The sequence below is a fragment of the Lepeophtheirus salmonis genome, chromosome 4 (genome assembly GCF_016086655.4).
Source record: "Lepeophtheirus salmonis chromosome 4, UVic_Lsal_1.4, whole genome shotgun sequence".
In the NCBI taxonomy this organism is placed as follows: Eukaryota; Metazoa; Arthropoda; class Copepoda; order Siphonostomatoida; family Caligidae; genus Lepeophtheirus; species Lepeophtheirus salmonis.
This window is the reverse complement of record NC_052134.2, coordinates 36047936-36064379: the sequence shown is the minus strand read 5'-3', so window position 1 is coordinate 36064379 and position 16444 is coordinate 36047936. Positions and strand designations below refer to the sequence as shown.

At 30.2% G+C, this 16444-nt stretch overlaps 1 protein-coding gene across 1 annotated transcript in view; it reads left to right on the top strand.

Annotated features, from left to right (window-relative positions):
- The first annotated feature begins 974 nt into the window (after positions 1-974).
- LOC121115831 (diacylglycerol kinase eta) overlaps positions 975-16444 on the top strand; it is a 110515-nt gene continuing 95045 nt past the window's right edge. Inside the window, exons 1-3 of the mRNA XM_040709987.2 lie at positions 975-1407; positions 15376-15501; positions 15895-16028. Coding sequence (XP_040565921.1) covers positions 15420-15501; positions 15895-16028 — 216 coding nt within the window. The 5' untranslated portion in view covers positions 975-1407; positions 15376-15419. The remainder of the gene's footprint in view (positions 1408-15375; positions 15502-15894; positions 16029-16444) is intronic.

The window sequence follows — 16444 nt, the reverse complement described above, 5'->3', positions numbered from 1 at the left end:
CAGAGAAGCCAATACATGTTGGTTTTGTATAGTACTCCGATAAAAAAGAAACAGCTATTTTCTAATTCCGAATTTAATTATCATTCGATTCTCAAATTTCCTTTTTATTATATTGTTACAGATGCCCACAACGTATGTGGACAATATAATCCATTTTCTATCATTCTTTTGGAATTGATTGATATAAGATTAGTTGTCTCTTGGTGTGCTCCTTGATTTTCTACAATTGAAAAATATGGAGAGAAAAATAAATTTAGTGAAAAATCTTGTGCATGTGTTGAAAGATGAAGAGTAACAAGGAATGCTTCCAACAGAGGTATACGTGTATGTCCTTGTTGTACTCGAATTAGAACTAAGAATCCACATCAGAGTAATTCCAGCCTAAATGTCTTTGCTATATCTGGAGTGGGATTGATGTTTATTTCCTTTCCCTAACGGGTGCTTGCAGAGCATCAGATAAAACGTCATGACAGCTAATCTGCTCTTATACCAAAAAAAAATTCATACCGCTAAGACAAGGTTTAAACAGTGGTATCTATAAATATCCTAGGGGGCGAGTCACTCTCAGGCAGTATGATAATATCAATATACTACGTATATACAAAGTCTTTCTCTCTCTCTCGGGTTAACTCGCTAAGACAAAAATATGTGCTATATTTGTATTTTTCAGCTTCGTTTATCCTAATCAGTGTACTGAATCTTGATTGGTTGAATTTAAATTAGTTCTATGATTTTATGTCAACCTGCCTCACTCTGTTAAATTAGGATTGCACGGAAACCTCAAAACATGATTGAATGAGTTATAGTGCTAAAAATTCAAATTTGAAGATTGACTCGTCACAGTTTGAGTCGAGTCTAACTGAGTCGATTATTGTTCGATTCTACACAACACTAATATAGAACTAAAACCATTTATAGCATAAAAGGAGAAGAAGGATATGAGAAAGCCACCATAGTACAACTAATACTCTACTACAACCAAAGAAATCGTCGTCGAAGGTGCACCAGGAGAGGGGAGAAGAAGGGGGGAAGGGAGCGGTTTTTGAGTCCTTCCTTGAGAGAGTTTTCTTTACATAATTATTATTATTATTTTGAATGTATATAATATAGTAATTTCGTTTATGATTTCTCAGTGTTGACTTGATTACAACTCTGAGAGGGAGTGAAATTCATTACTTGTTGTTAAGCTTATTATAATATTAGTACTTATAGCAGTCGTGGATCTGAAAAATATGAACTTCCAGGAGTTCCTAGACAAGGGGCTTTACTAATGAGAACACGGATTAATCAGAGACTATATGTATAATACTTAGGATCATTGTCTAATTTAAAAAAAAAAAAACTATAGTTGGTATATTATTATAAGATGATATCACTTCTTATTCCTATCTTCTTCTTCTTCAACAAGTAAGTTAGTCATTTTTTAGTAGATCAATTAAATAACTAATGTTTTATGTCCTTCCCATTCCTTCCAACTTCTAGGTGATACACTTTACCATTGTAAATGCTTGATTCTTTAACAAAAACTTATTCGTATTAATTAATTATCTATGAATAGGTTTGAGTTGGACTTACCCATATTTACACAATAGTACCTATATAATATGTTTGTTCCTAAAAGAAGTTTTGACTTTTTAAATTAAGATTGCACAAACTATTACACCCGGTGTACATTTGATTATGCCACCCACACTTAGATTAATCCTTGAAGTAACTTTTTATATAAAAAATGAAGAAAATTATTTTTTGCCCACTTGTACATACTATTTTAGTATGTACATTGTACATCAATATTAAAAGGATTATAAAACTCGGTATGTATTGTTAGAGTTGTATTAATATGATCTTAAACGAGTGCAACTTGAACAGGACTTTTTACTTTTTAAAGCTTTTATCATTGTTATTAAAATCTTTAGAAGAAACATCTAAGTATAAGTAATAACTAGTGTGGGTGTGCTCATGAAAAATGGAGAGTTAAAATTAATATGGTTTATAAGTTCTAAGTGTAAGTCCTTGGAATGACTCCGTTTGCAATCCTTAATTCTGCTTCATGTGCTAGGTATATTCTGTGGAGTGCATATTCTATGTATATCTTATCTCTCACGGCTTCTTGCATTTCATCTAATAAACCACCATGACAGATAAGGTGCTCTCCTACCCAACATTATTCAATTTGTCAGGATTAACACTTTAATTTTCGGTTTCTTTTATTTTTCCATACGGGCAGGACATATTTTAAACAACTTTATGTATTGTTAGACTTGGATTCCTTCTTTTGGTGGTTGGTATTACTGACCACTGCTACTTTATGGTATCAAAATAACTATCAACATTACATATTCAGCTTTTAATAAATCAATTATCCATAATATAATATTCTATTATGTAGAAATTACTTGGAAGGAAATTTTATAGATGTTTTTATATATTTTTACTTCAATATCCGAGATGTAAAAATATGAAATTTCAGTGTATTCTATCTATATTTTATTAATACAGACTGAGATAATGCTAGAAATTTCATAAGAAATGTTGACTTTTTCAATTAAGGCTGTACAAACAATTATAGCTGGTGTTGATTTAATTCTGACACACTTTAGATTAATGAAATATTTTTGTATTTATCCCTTGAACCTTACTTTTACTAGACATCACTTGATATTTTGACACATTGTAACATACTACAAATAATGAAGAGCTCATAATTATTCAATATTGCATTCAACCAGCCCATTAGTGACAAGCATACTCTAATAATATATCCTAGCTGCTCAAGCTTTCTTTCAGTTAAGTAGATTTTTGACGATACTTAAAATGGGCCACTTATTCTTTAGGCCTTACCCTTAATATGTACCCATATGCTGTAATCTAGGTGGCGAGGATGGAAGTGCTTCATCAGCCAATCAATATATTTTCACACAAAGAAAATATATTAATTTTATCAATGTACATCTAACTAAGGAAGGGCAGTTGCCACGAGAGGGTCAAATTAACAAAGAAAACAAACTAGGCGCAAATAGGACTAAAGAAAAAATTGCCCTTCAAAAATATAACAATAAAATTTATAGTGAACTATCCGCAGAGGTACCCGATATTGTGTAGAGGTTTAAAATCGTTTCTTTGAAGCTTATAACAAAATAATCTTTTTGTCCCTTTTTGAGTACATAATAAGACCACACACCAAATATTGGCAGAAAAAAATGTTGCTTATAACATTTCAAAAATATTTATACTTATTTAAGTTTTAAACAATTCCTAAGGTTTATTCATAACTACCAATTTTGGGCCTTTTTATGTTTCTTTTTCGAGGGAAAGTTGCAATGTTGATTTAATAGGTCCTTAAGCTAAAGATAAAGAACAGTTTGTAATTTTAATGGTAGATTTAATCTTAAAAAACAGTTAGAGTAATAATATTAAAATAATCCAGAAATTTTTTAGCATCAACTTGTCGTATATTGAGAAAGAAAAGTGCGTAGGATAGCCCCAACAACATCATTCTCACCGTCAAGGATTGTTCTTCAAATATTATGTTTTGGGGGAAATATTTTTCCTTAGCGAGAAAGACGACCTTTCTGAATTCGCATTTGTTTATATAGTGTATCATACTATCCAAATAAATATACTATTAAAATTATAAGCTGGTCTTAACTTTGTGAGTGGGCAAACTTACAAATTTGATATTGGATCAAGTACTTATCCCATTTATTACTGTATGTGATACTAATTTTTTTTAAATCTCCTTTTGGTATGCTAAAAAAAAAGAAACCTAAAAATAACATGGTAACTATGAAAATTTGATGGAGTGAAATAGATCACTGAATAAGACCCTTGAGAAAAATTATTGTTTGAACTCAATTTGCATACATAGATGTCTCTAGTAAGACTTTCCTACATAGCTAAGAATTATTAGGCATAGATTAACTTTGCTTTAATAGATTTTGGATAGTTACAAAGTATTGTACCATCTCTTTAACTGTAATTTTTAGATGTGATAGAGTTTCAATAATAAAGTTGCTCACATTAATGAAAAGCTGTTATTGCTATCTTTCAAATTATATATGGCAAACAAAGAGGGAAACAAATAACAGTTCGAGAATGTAACATTGATCTGCACCACCCCTGACACCTCGGACATCATCAAGCAGCTCGTGGAAAACTGTCACGACGTATATCACGTTCCATGAGCCTGGAAGATGGGTCCTTATAGCCAATGACGTTCCCAGCCGTTAAAAAATCAAATTGAGTTATAAATTAAGCAAATAAAATAATATATTACTAGATCTTTCGATGTACTGGGATATTACCAAAATATATTTCGACACATTGATTGATGAGTTATAAATACAGCAGTACTTTGCATTGCTTAGAGTTATTAGGGGCATCGATTAACTTTGCTTTATTAATAAGGATATGAACTTCATTTTTTCTTTTTTAAATGACACGCTGAGCTTTATAACAAAGCCTTTTTCAAATATTTTTAATTTTTTCTTAATAATGTTGTTATTTTTTGTAGATTGGTTATTTAATATGACATACTAGGCATTAACTACACACACACACGTTCCTACTTGTATTTTATTTTAAAAGTAACAAGCATTCATCCAAACATTTATTTAAACATCCATTCAAACAAGCTTTACTTTATCAATTTATAACTCTAGAGTTGTAAAAATGTGACCTTAATGCTTGCGATACACTTTTTCCAATTTGCAATCTGAAGAGTGTTTTTTATTATCCAAAGTTGTTATCATTGCTCTTTCATTTTTGAAAAGGAATCACCTAAATATAGAGTTATTGCTATGCTCATGAAATACAAGAGCGATACTGGGGTTTTATTGGGAGTTATCAATGTAAGTCATTGTTTGACTCAGAGTAGATCTTCTTTTATCAATTCTTCTTCTTTGAGTATTTTTATCTTTCAATAGGATTCAAGCAGCCTTTAAATTCTAAAAAATTATGAGAAACTTACTTGAAAATGGTATATGTATTAATTCCGAATAGGGGTTGATATATTGTAGAACTATCAAATGCTTTATTTTTACAGCTGTTAAAGAAGTTGAACGGAGTTTATATTTTCGACATGGTATATTTGCCTGTTTGTAGCAGTATTACAGAAAAAGTTTCAGATCCATTTTTGTGACACATTGTATGAAGTTTTTATATGTTAAAGGTATGAAGTCAATAATTTTGAGTAGTCAATAATTTTTGGACAAGAGAAGCATACCTCAATTTTAATTTTGAGAGGTCAAAGGTCAAGGTCACACAAAATTTAAAAAATGCATAATTTACCATAAATTTTGAATTAATTGAGATAAATAAGTCATAACTGAAATGAATGTTAAATTTTGCGTTGAGTTTTGAGCTTTACCAAGTGACCATTCTAGCTTATTTTGTTTTAGAAATAAATTTATCAAGCAAAAAACGTTTCATAGGTTGAATAAATGACTTCTGAAAAACAAAAATATTGAACAAATATTAATTAAGTTCAAAATATGAAATTTTACCTCCAATTAATTGTGTTGCAAATTAGTAAAATCAGAAAGAAGAGCATGAAATTTTACGTAAACTGTCGAGCTGATTTAAAGTGTTGCCACATTAAGCAGCCATATAAGTTCCCACACAGTTTTTCAGTATCCCTTTTTTAAACTTATATAGATTGTTGAGTAGATTTGTGTAAAATATATCCTAGAAAGCGGAGCAACTTTTTATTGTCGTATCCAAAATATGATTTTATTTTTAAAACTGTTATCAATATTATTTAATTGTTCTTGTTCGATCAATAGTAGAATTGAGTATCGACATTGGAGTAATTTTAGCTTATATGTCCTTGCTATTTATGGAGGGGGATTTATATTTATTTTCTTCCACTCACGCTTCTTGTAGCTGATCAAATAAAACGTTATGACAGCAATTCATCTCTCCTTCCGAACATTCTTCAAATTGTCAGGGTTACCACATTAATTTTCAGTTTCTTTTATTTTTACATATCGACAGGACTTACATTATACACCTCTGCGGGTGAGTAAAATAAACAAAGATGAATTGATCGGCTATAGGCATATAGATTTTCTTTTGACAAGTAAATAAATAAAATATGCATGTACATAAATGAATGCTTTCCCAACATTAATGTGCATCTTTACCTCTTTATACGAGAATTGATGTTATCCATTACTGGCCAGATATAAATTTTGTCCACTATTTTCAACTTTTAACTTGTCCCAAAATACCACGTCTGTTTTAAGTGCTCACTTTATCAGTTTCCTCTTGCCTAACTACATAATACAGGTTTGATGGTCAAACAAAATAGTATAATATACTGTTTTAAGTAATCATAATACAATAGAAAATCATAAATAATTTTAAAATAGGATTAGAATGACAAGATTATAAAAGTTTAGAATCTTTAATTGGCCTTATGACACTTTGTAGGTTTATTGAAATAACATCCTCCTACTAACTACGAAGTACTCCCACTTGTCAACACAGTTTTTGCAGATGTAAAACGAATCACTGTTTGACACATTTTTGTTGCTTATTGTATAAAATAAGCGTTATGTTGGAATGTGTCATTTTTGCAACTAAAGTATTTAAAGGGGTAAATCATTCAACCTTTCAAAAAATGTAATTACATGTAAGTTTCTTTAATAGATTTTTTAAGGGGGATGAATAAATCTTGGTTTTCAATTATTTTTAGAAACACTCATTTGAAGCGTTTTTTGTAATTTTTATTTAATTTTTTAATGAAAATCTGTTTGTAAAGAGTTTATTGAATGTAGAATATTGATTAAATTGCAATTTAATTTAGACTAAAATATCAAACCAACTCATGGGTTCAAAGTACCCAATAAATATATATGTAAGAAACTTTTTTTAATTAAAAAATATAAACAAATACATCAAATAAGACCCTCAGAGAATTTAAGCCACGTATATACATGGTTATTTATAAGTTTTAAATACTCTATACATGTACAAAAAAAATTAAGAGCAGAATATATCAATCTGCAATCTTATTAGCTTATCCTTAGCCCCAACAAATGATATAAGAAAGGATGAACAAAAATACCACATTCAGTTATAGTGTATCTATTAAGGAAAGCAGTTGAATTTCTTTTGAAGGAAAGACGTCGTTGCAAATTCACCGAAGTCTAGGGTACTCAATATGCCTTTGTACAGGGTTCCTACTTCTAATTGCCACCTTACCAACAAAATCACAAAAACTAGCATATCTGGGCAAAAAATCAATATATTTCCATAATTCAAAAACTAGCAACAATATTATATAGTGCAAATTACAATTCATTCGATGTAGCCACACTCAGCCTCCACTCGGCCTCTAAAGTGAGCAGTAGCGGCCTTTACAACTCCCTGGTCCATCCTGTTACAGTCCTACTTGATTGTGTTGATTAGGAAGGTATTGGATTTAAATAGAAGAGCTGGGGGCCAAGTATCCTTAGAGATGAAGTCGTACAAGTTTTCTTTCAGTAACTGGCCAGTCTGCAGCCTCTATGACCTGCAGCGTAAATCCTCCTGGGTAAATCTTGCCATTGTATTCCAATTAACCCCAAATTCCATATCCAAGCTGGCAATTGACCTGCTGGGAGTATCAATGACAGCCTCTACCCTCATGATGAAGCTGTCGTCCCTGGACTTCTTCCTATCCTCCTTTGCATTCAACTTCTTCTTGAGTATTGAGGCTGGATGCTCTATATACTCCTCTAACCACTTCTTGATCTTTTGAGAGAATCGTATTTTTAATCCAAGAGTGTTAGCAATCTCCTTTTTCGTTATTTTGCACTTTGAGTTCACCAACGCAATGATAACGGTGCAAAGTCTCTGCTCTTCATTAAGTTGAAAATTATCTATTTGTCCGTATGCTGACTCCATCGTAATTTACAAGCTACTAAATAATTTGAATTGATCAAGTATGAGAAGAAATTTTAATTACATCATGCTTTTTATAACTACGACGACAGTTATAAAAAGGAACCCTGTACCATTGAGAATATGATCCAAAAGCTTCGTAAGACAGATATGTATGATAATAAGCCAAAGACATAACCATCCAAGGTCAGCAAGGACCAAGAGGGGTATAGAAAAGGTTCGATTATAAATGTATCCGAACTGTAAACGATCAATCTCCAAAATTGCATCAGCAATTGGAATATTACAGCCATCACTGCATGGTTTAGTTCAAAATGATTTGAAGATTAAACCTTTTAAGCTAAGCTACAATTAGAAAGCCAAAAGAATGGAGAAGTCCTATAAATTGTTGAAAATTTGTATGAGGAAGTATTATCTTCAGTAACAGGGGAATATAGGAAATGGATAAAAAAGATTAAACTGTTGTCTGCATTTGGTTTAAGAAAGATTTCTCAAATAACAAGAAATTATTTTTCCAGCAAGATGTAATAAATACAATTTATATTGTCCAAAATCTTAAGATTGGCTGAATAAAATAATTTAATTTAGGGAAAAATCAATATGGGCTCCACCACATCTAGATCTCAATCACCTAGAGTTTTTTGTATATGGTTATCTCAGTGTGTCAGAATGATTTAATATATATATATTTCCTTTTCTTTGTGTGTAAGGGGGGATGTTCAATTTTTTTATATGTGTGTGTGTGGGGGTCAATTTTTTGGAAATAAATCCACAAATTAATTTTTTTTGAAATTTTTTCTAAAATCTATAGCTATTTAGATAACATTTTTGAAAAAAAAAATCCCAAATATTAAATTGTTTGGAAAAAATTTTGATAAATTATTCTTTTTTTAACTTTAAAATCTAAATTCTTTCCAAATATTTTGAAATATTAAATTATTTGGCAAAAAAAATTAAAAAAGTCCCTGATATAAACAAAAAATTTAAAAAATTAAATTTTAGAAAAAAAAAATTTTGGAAAAAAATTGCAGAATTAAATTTTACAGAAACTTGAATTTTTTTGGGGAGATGGGTACAGCCCCTCCAGCCCACTCCTTGTGAACACCCCTATATCTAGGGTAAAATTTTAAGGTTAATTCAGAACAGAATGAATTATCTCTCCGCTATTTCATCGAAGAAGCCTTGGTGGAACTGTAGGAAAAATACACCCGTTTAGTATACAAGTTATTCCACTTTTTTACCGCATGTAAATAGATTATATAGTTATTTTGAATAAATAAATATCCAGAAATACATTGAGAAATATAGTTTAAAACTGTTATTTTTAATGTTTCCTTAATATCATTTTGTCTGATTAATTATCTTATCAAATAAGCCTGTATATATATACTGTACATTTGTCAAACTATTAAGATTTTAAATCTTCATGGACAATTTTTAGACCACTTAAAACAAAGGTAAAAGTTTATCCTTCACGCCTCACGCATAGTTTTGTTCTAAATGAAACAAAGATTCTAAATTAAATTAAAAAGTTAATGAAAATCTTCAGCATCTTTGCCTTAGTCCTTGCCTACGGCATAGCAGGTTCCTTCATATTAAATGCAACAAAAATTAGGTTGCCAAAAAGTTTGATAATAATTTTTCATTTGTAAAAAATGTATTCTAACAGTACATAGAGTAGAGAAATGCATATGCTAATCCAATTTGGGAATATAAAATTTATATTTTGCGAGAATGACTTTGATAATAAAATTCAATGACAAACTAAAGTTTGAAGAAATGATTACGTGCATAAAATATGTATATGGATGTTGTTTACAACTAAAATGCATTTTACAATCAAGAAAATGATATTTCCTTATGAAAATTGCATACATATCTACAGTTGTAGAAAATATGAGCTGCTGGTATGCAAAAATACAAGAACTGCATAAAAACATAGTAATCCTGAAAATTTGAATAATGTTTGTGAGAAGTAAAGCTTCCTTGAGATGAGTTTTTATTAAATAAGCTATAAATAGCCATAAGAGGAAGAAAATAAACACACCTTCCACTCCATATTTAGCAAGGCCAGAGTTACTCCGTTGTCCTTCTCAATTATATTGTTAGTTAGTCCAACAAAAAATTATGAGTGATGTGGGTAGGGCCATATGTAATTCTAATTGGACAAGATTCCTGGGCTGTTATAAAATATAAATATTTCCGAAAAACTTTAGAGTTAGTAGTAGTAATTATTTTGTAATAAATCTTTGAAAGGGCAAAAAAAATATATGATATCTATCACATATGATTTTAAAATACAATTAATAACCAAAGTATTTAATATATAATTTTAGTAAAAATTTAATTGACAGCAAAATCTCTTTTGTTTTCACTTAAACAAAATATATTTGCTTCTTTTTAATTTTTATTTTCAAATATGTAAATATTAATAAATAATTTTTTATAAAATATTGTTTTTTACATACTTACGATTTACAACTCTTATTATATGTACAGGGTAGAGTAGTAAAACGTAGTTTGTTCATAAATTTATTATTATTCATTACTATGAAAAGGTTTAGTGACTAGTTTTTGATATTTTGTTTCCACTATCCTTTTTACTAAACAAATTATACAAATCATTTAGTCATTTCATCATCATGAGCGAGCAACAAGCAAAATGCACTCAGATCTAATAGATGCTGGAGTTGATTTGATGAAGATTACAGACATTGTTATGTCTTTTAGAAGCCTGGTTTTTAAGTTGGTCAAGATGAAAAAAATGAAAAAGACCTCTCAAGGATGTCAGGAAGTGGAGCACATAATTTAAAGAGGGATACGAAGTTCTTGTTAAGTTTAGAGAAGAATATAAAGGAGGATCCTACTAAGCCGATGATTCTCTCGTCTACAACTTCTCTGAGGCTATTAGGACCATCAGGAGGACTATAAAGCATAACTTGGGATTATTTTCTTTCACAAGGACCCCATATCAACTTCTGACAGAGGGCATGAAAGCAAGGAAGCTCTAGAGGTGCAAAAAAGTCCTGACATGGGTCAAGGCAAATGTGTAATATTTTCCTGGACAAAAAGATTTTCCTAACTGATCAATTTCACAATCGCCAGAACGACCGGTGGCTTATGGGAGCAAAAGGAGAGGTCCAAAAGGTTTATCACACCAAATAATGCTCCTCGGCGTAGTGGTCTCTGATTGAAAGCAAATGCCTTCGTTCTTTTTCAAGACTGGACAGAAATCGGCCAGGAAGCCTACTACTCCATGGCTGAAGACCAACTAAAAGGAGGGTAACTATGTGTAGATTCAGGACGGTTCTCGCTCTCACACGACCGCCAATTACCAAAAGTTATTTGCAGATAACATGGTGTGATTCTGGTACAAAAGAGATATGGCCCCTTGCCTCACCAGATTTGAACCCAATGTACTTTTCTATATGCAGCACTTTGGAGAAGGAAACCAACAGGACCTCACACCCAAATGTGGACTCACTGAAGTCCTCCATAGTGGTTGCATGGTACAAATTGTCAGAGGAGCATGGCCTTCAGCCGACGTGTAAATTGATAATGAAGGTGGCCATATTGAGCCAAAAAAGTTTTGGAAAAACCTTGTCTCAATGTTTTGTTAACATTCTTTTTTGAATATTTTATTGAAAATATAAAATTATTCTTGTATTTCTAAATCCATGTCTCGAGTCTACGTGTTACTGCCCTACCTTGTATACTTAGGATTGTGAATCCTAAGTATTTTTTAGCGAGATAGTTTATTTGTTGGTGGCAACTTGAACAGTGTTATTTTTATTTTGATGTTATAATATAGCTCTTAATCGTAAAAATATTCTAAAAACCTGATTTTTATAAAAAGGTTTTAAAGGCCAAAGCATGATCTGTTGAAGGTTTTAAAAGTATTTTTCGTATTTTAACACTGATCAATTTATTTATTTAATTTCCCTACTTTCCCTAATGATCCCAGCCAACCAATTATAATTTTGTTACTGTGTTTGAACTATTAGATATTAGTGAAACGCATATTTTTATTTCCAAAAGCTGTTATTATTATTTAATTCTTGTGGAGGTAAGATCTAAATATAAAGTGTTACCCTGAATGTATGTGCTTATGAATGAAGGAGGGTAACAATAAAGGGCTCTTGAATAATTATTTGGATAATTGTTGAACTCGGAGTAGAATTGAGGATGGATATTGGAGTAATTTATTCCTTGATAGGGTTTGGAAATATTGTTTGTTTCCTTCATACCTCAGCTTCTTGTCATGACAGCTAAGCAGGATGATATATATATATTTTTTTTTTTTTTTTTGGGGGCTTTCAAAAATTCATACCTATACACAAAAAATTAAAAAAGTATCATGCATCATTTGATAAGTACATATTTTCAGATTCTACAAATATTTTAGCTATTTGTGTATGTGTTCATGAATCGAAAAAAATGCCTTGTACGTATAAACAAATGAAAAACAATTCACCTTTTCTTTGAAAGTCTTTTAAACTCCTCATTGTTAAAACTCATAGTTTACCTCCAAACAATTGATATTGGAAAAATTATTCAAGATTTGTTGTTTATTTATTCAACTTTCAAGACTTATTAATAATACATAAAATGTTGCTTTATTTAGCACACAAAAGCAAAAAATGTAACCTAAAAAAGTTATGTTCAAATTTCTCAAATAATCAGAAACACACCGTTTCAGTCAAACAGTAAAAAAAAATGCGGACTTGTCAAATATAAGGGGCTTAAGATGTTATCAACACTTTGTGTTTCCCTATTTTATTAAAGTTAATGTTCCTTCTTTTTGTTCAGTAACTATTACTTCAACTAGGTATTTATGAAAAATTTGAATCGTATCAACTAAATATTTAATATTTTTTCCAAGAATTTTTTTTTTTTCATCTAACCATGAGCATTATGTACATAACAATGATCTTGGATATAAAATATTTGAGTCTTCATTAAAGATAAATATATATTATTCTGACAAAATCCTTTGATTGCGTTTTTTTTTTTTTTTTTGCAAATTTGATAAAAAAATAATAAATTTGTAAATGAAAATAATTTTTCATTTTTTATGGATAAATTTTTTCGTTATTATATTATTTGTACATTTATTATGTATACTGTTTCGTTCATTCTTTTTAACCCTTGAAGTACAAACAGGGTTTATTCTACCCGTTCTTTAAATTTGATTGTCTGTCCATCATCCCTATTGTGACTTTGTTTGTATCTCTAGATATGAAATGAAACCTAATTTTTTTATTTCCTTAGTTAATATTATATCCTACATCCAAACAAAAATATAACATTTAATACGAATGGGTCAAATAGATAAACAAAGAGCTTATGCAGAGGGACCCAGCTTATCGTGGATTTTGGGAACAAGAAAATTCCACGTTGTACGTTGACTTTTTAAGCACTTAAACCCGTAAAATGGGAGAAATTATTTTTCAAAGTCTGCATTTACTATTTTTCCTTTATTTTTTTAGTATGATTAGAATAAAAAAATATTTTATTTATCATACATCATTTAAAATAATGTATCCCATACAAGTTACATTTAAAAGAATTGTTAAATTTATTCTCAAACAAGTATTTACTTGATTTTTAATCTGGGCATTTCAATATTATAAAATTTAAATAATTGGAACTTAAACAATAGTTATTCAGTATCTTTTTTAATTAAAAATTAATATGATAAGTAATAACGAAAAGTTTTAAGTGTAGATATCAAATCAAAACTAACAGTACACTCCCCCACCCCTATGTAAATTATGCACTTTTTATATGTATATATAATCATGGTATGGACGAACTCAACAACAACTACAGATATTCATATTTACCGCAATATATAGTGTATCTAATTTACTGTAATAATAAATTTAAAATAATAAGATTTGAGGGGATTATACAGCAACATAAAGGGAAAACACTGTGTTTTACGAAATCTGTGGTGCTTGAAACTGTATTATCCAGTGACCTCCTGTACGCGTAGTTATAAAACTTAAAACCTATAAAAGTTCCCATATTTACAAAGAATAAAGGTTAACTATTTCAGAAACTAGAGTCCAAATTAAAGAGATTATAAGGGAAAGAGGTGTCATGTATATCAATCAAGAATGCTTTTTCTTACCTCTAATTATGATTCGTCTAAAATTTTGTATGTTTTTTCATCTCGTGCGCTTCTTTATTGTTATCACGTCTTTTGAATACGTTTCATCTAATGGAATTTAATGCAAGTCAGCGTGTCGAACAGGGTTATGTATTTTTCATTAGAATAATCCAAAAGCATAAACTATTAATCAAAACCATAGTTTATAGTATCTAAATCATAATTATGCTCTAAAAAATTATTCAAGTTATTTTAAAACAAAAATACGTTGCCCTTATACAATGGATTTATATTCCACATTTTTTTGAGCGAGGTTATTTGAATCCTGAACATAATTCATATTCATATTTTTGTTTATTTTTTATTTCAACCATCTTGTCTCCTCTTTCCTTTTTAGTAACTTTAGTCCAAATAAGCTACAAAAGCTCATTTCAATACTGCTTCTAAAATAGGTAATACGTCAGAATCAGGGAGGAAAATATTATATTATAATTAAGGGTGTACCAATGCATCGGAATCCGCAAGGATTGGCCTTTTTTGAAGTATCATAATTTGCTCAATACCGCTGATTCCACAATTGACTATGTATATATATTTTTATAGAATATAACTGGAAAAATAAAAATAATACTCTATCAAATTATATTATTTCAAATAGTCTCCCAAAAAAGAATCTGAGGATTATAGTAAAGGCAACCCTTGGTTTAAGCCTAGAGGCTCTTACCTGGTGTGGTTCTGGATCTTTTTTTTTTTTTTTTGAAGTTTTTATTTTAACATATAGAAGTACAATAATTTATAATATACCTGGATATTAAAATTCAGTTCATGACATGTCCTTGGTCGGATGGTCGGAAATCACGTCTATTATTGTGAGTCATAAAACAGGAAAATGATTTTTAAAACATTCAATAGTTGTTGTTTTTTTTCTTTTTTTAAATCACGTTTTCAGGATATTTTGACTATTCTATATATTAACAATGAAGATCCATATAGATGGAAATTTTATTTGTGAAATTTGTTATTTCTTACCCCTCCCACACGAAAATTTTTCCTATTAACAGCTCTTGTTATTAGAAATGGGAAAATCATTATTTGAGCAGAGCTTTCGAATTATATTGAATATAATTATTTTGGGGGCTAACAAATATAGTTTTTTAATTGAATCAAGTCTTTAATTAAGAATTTGAGGGCTGTCAGCCCCAGATCTTTCTCTTTCTCTCTCTCTGCATCCCTTCCTATAACTAATTAATAATGAATGAATTTATTTATATTCTTTATATTATAACTCATATTGGTACCAGTAGACTCCTACTATTTTTATTTACTTTTTTGGATATAATGACAATTCATCTTTCTTTTCTTCTCTCATTTAGGACATGATTATCTAATCTATTCAGTGTGAATAATAGTCAAGAGAATGACGACGATCTCTCACTCATGGCAAATAGTTTCCCATGCTAGACCTACTTTTTGTAATGTTTGTCGTGAGGCACTTGTTGGTAAGTGATTACATACATATCTACTAGTGTTGAGGTTCGGCCTGGAAATTCAAGACTGCGCTAAGACCGTTATAACTTTTTTTGGGGCCCAGTTAATTCAATCCTTTAAATAAGTGCAGTCTGTTCCGGTCACAAAAGACAAATTATCTATGTATCCATTTCTTGGATGCCGTCAGGTGGGTTTCCAAAATGTGAAAATCGTTACAATGATGTAATATGAATTTTAAAGTGTTATATATTGGTACGCTTCTGTTAACCGGGAAGGGGGATAAAATCGGTAGAGACGGAGAGAGATTTAAAATCGGTCAAGGTCTGAGTCTCAACACTAATATCTATATATTATAAACTTTTGGGTAAATTTAAATTGTTAATATCTCCTTTTTTATTTTTCAGGAGTTACATCACATGGCCTAAGTTGTGGAGTATGTAAATTGAAAGCTCACAAAACATGTGCTGCAGATGTCATCATTAGTTGCAAATGGACTACCATTGAGACAGTTGACACATCTTGTCTATCATTAGAGAATGTAAGTTTTGATAACAGTGGCAGAATGACTCGGCTTTGATAGCAAGATATACTATGTGTAAATGTTATCACTTTCATACTACAGATTTTTTTTAAAGCAGCCTAAAGAAAATTAGTTTTTTTTCGTGAGCCCAAAATTAGAATTATGGGGGCGTTTTACTATACAATAGTTTAACCTTCCATAGACTACATATTAACAAAATTATCTTTCAACTTTTTTTACCCATAATTATTTACGTATCATATTTGATCCATGAGTTTTCGAATCTTTGATTTGAGTAGTTTGACAAGTTTTTTGCACAAAATCTCCATGGATGCAGTTGAAAGAAGATTATCAATATATCAAATCACAGGAGGAATTACAAATTTCTTACTTATATCAAACGAAGAGAGTATTGAATAAATAGCGGTGAACAA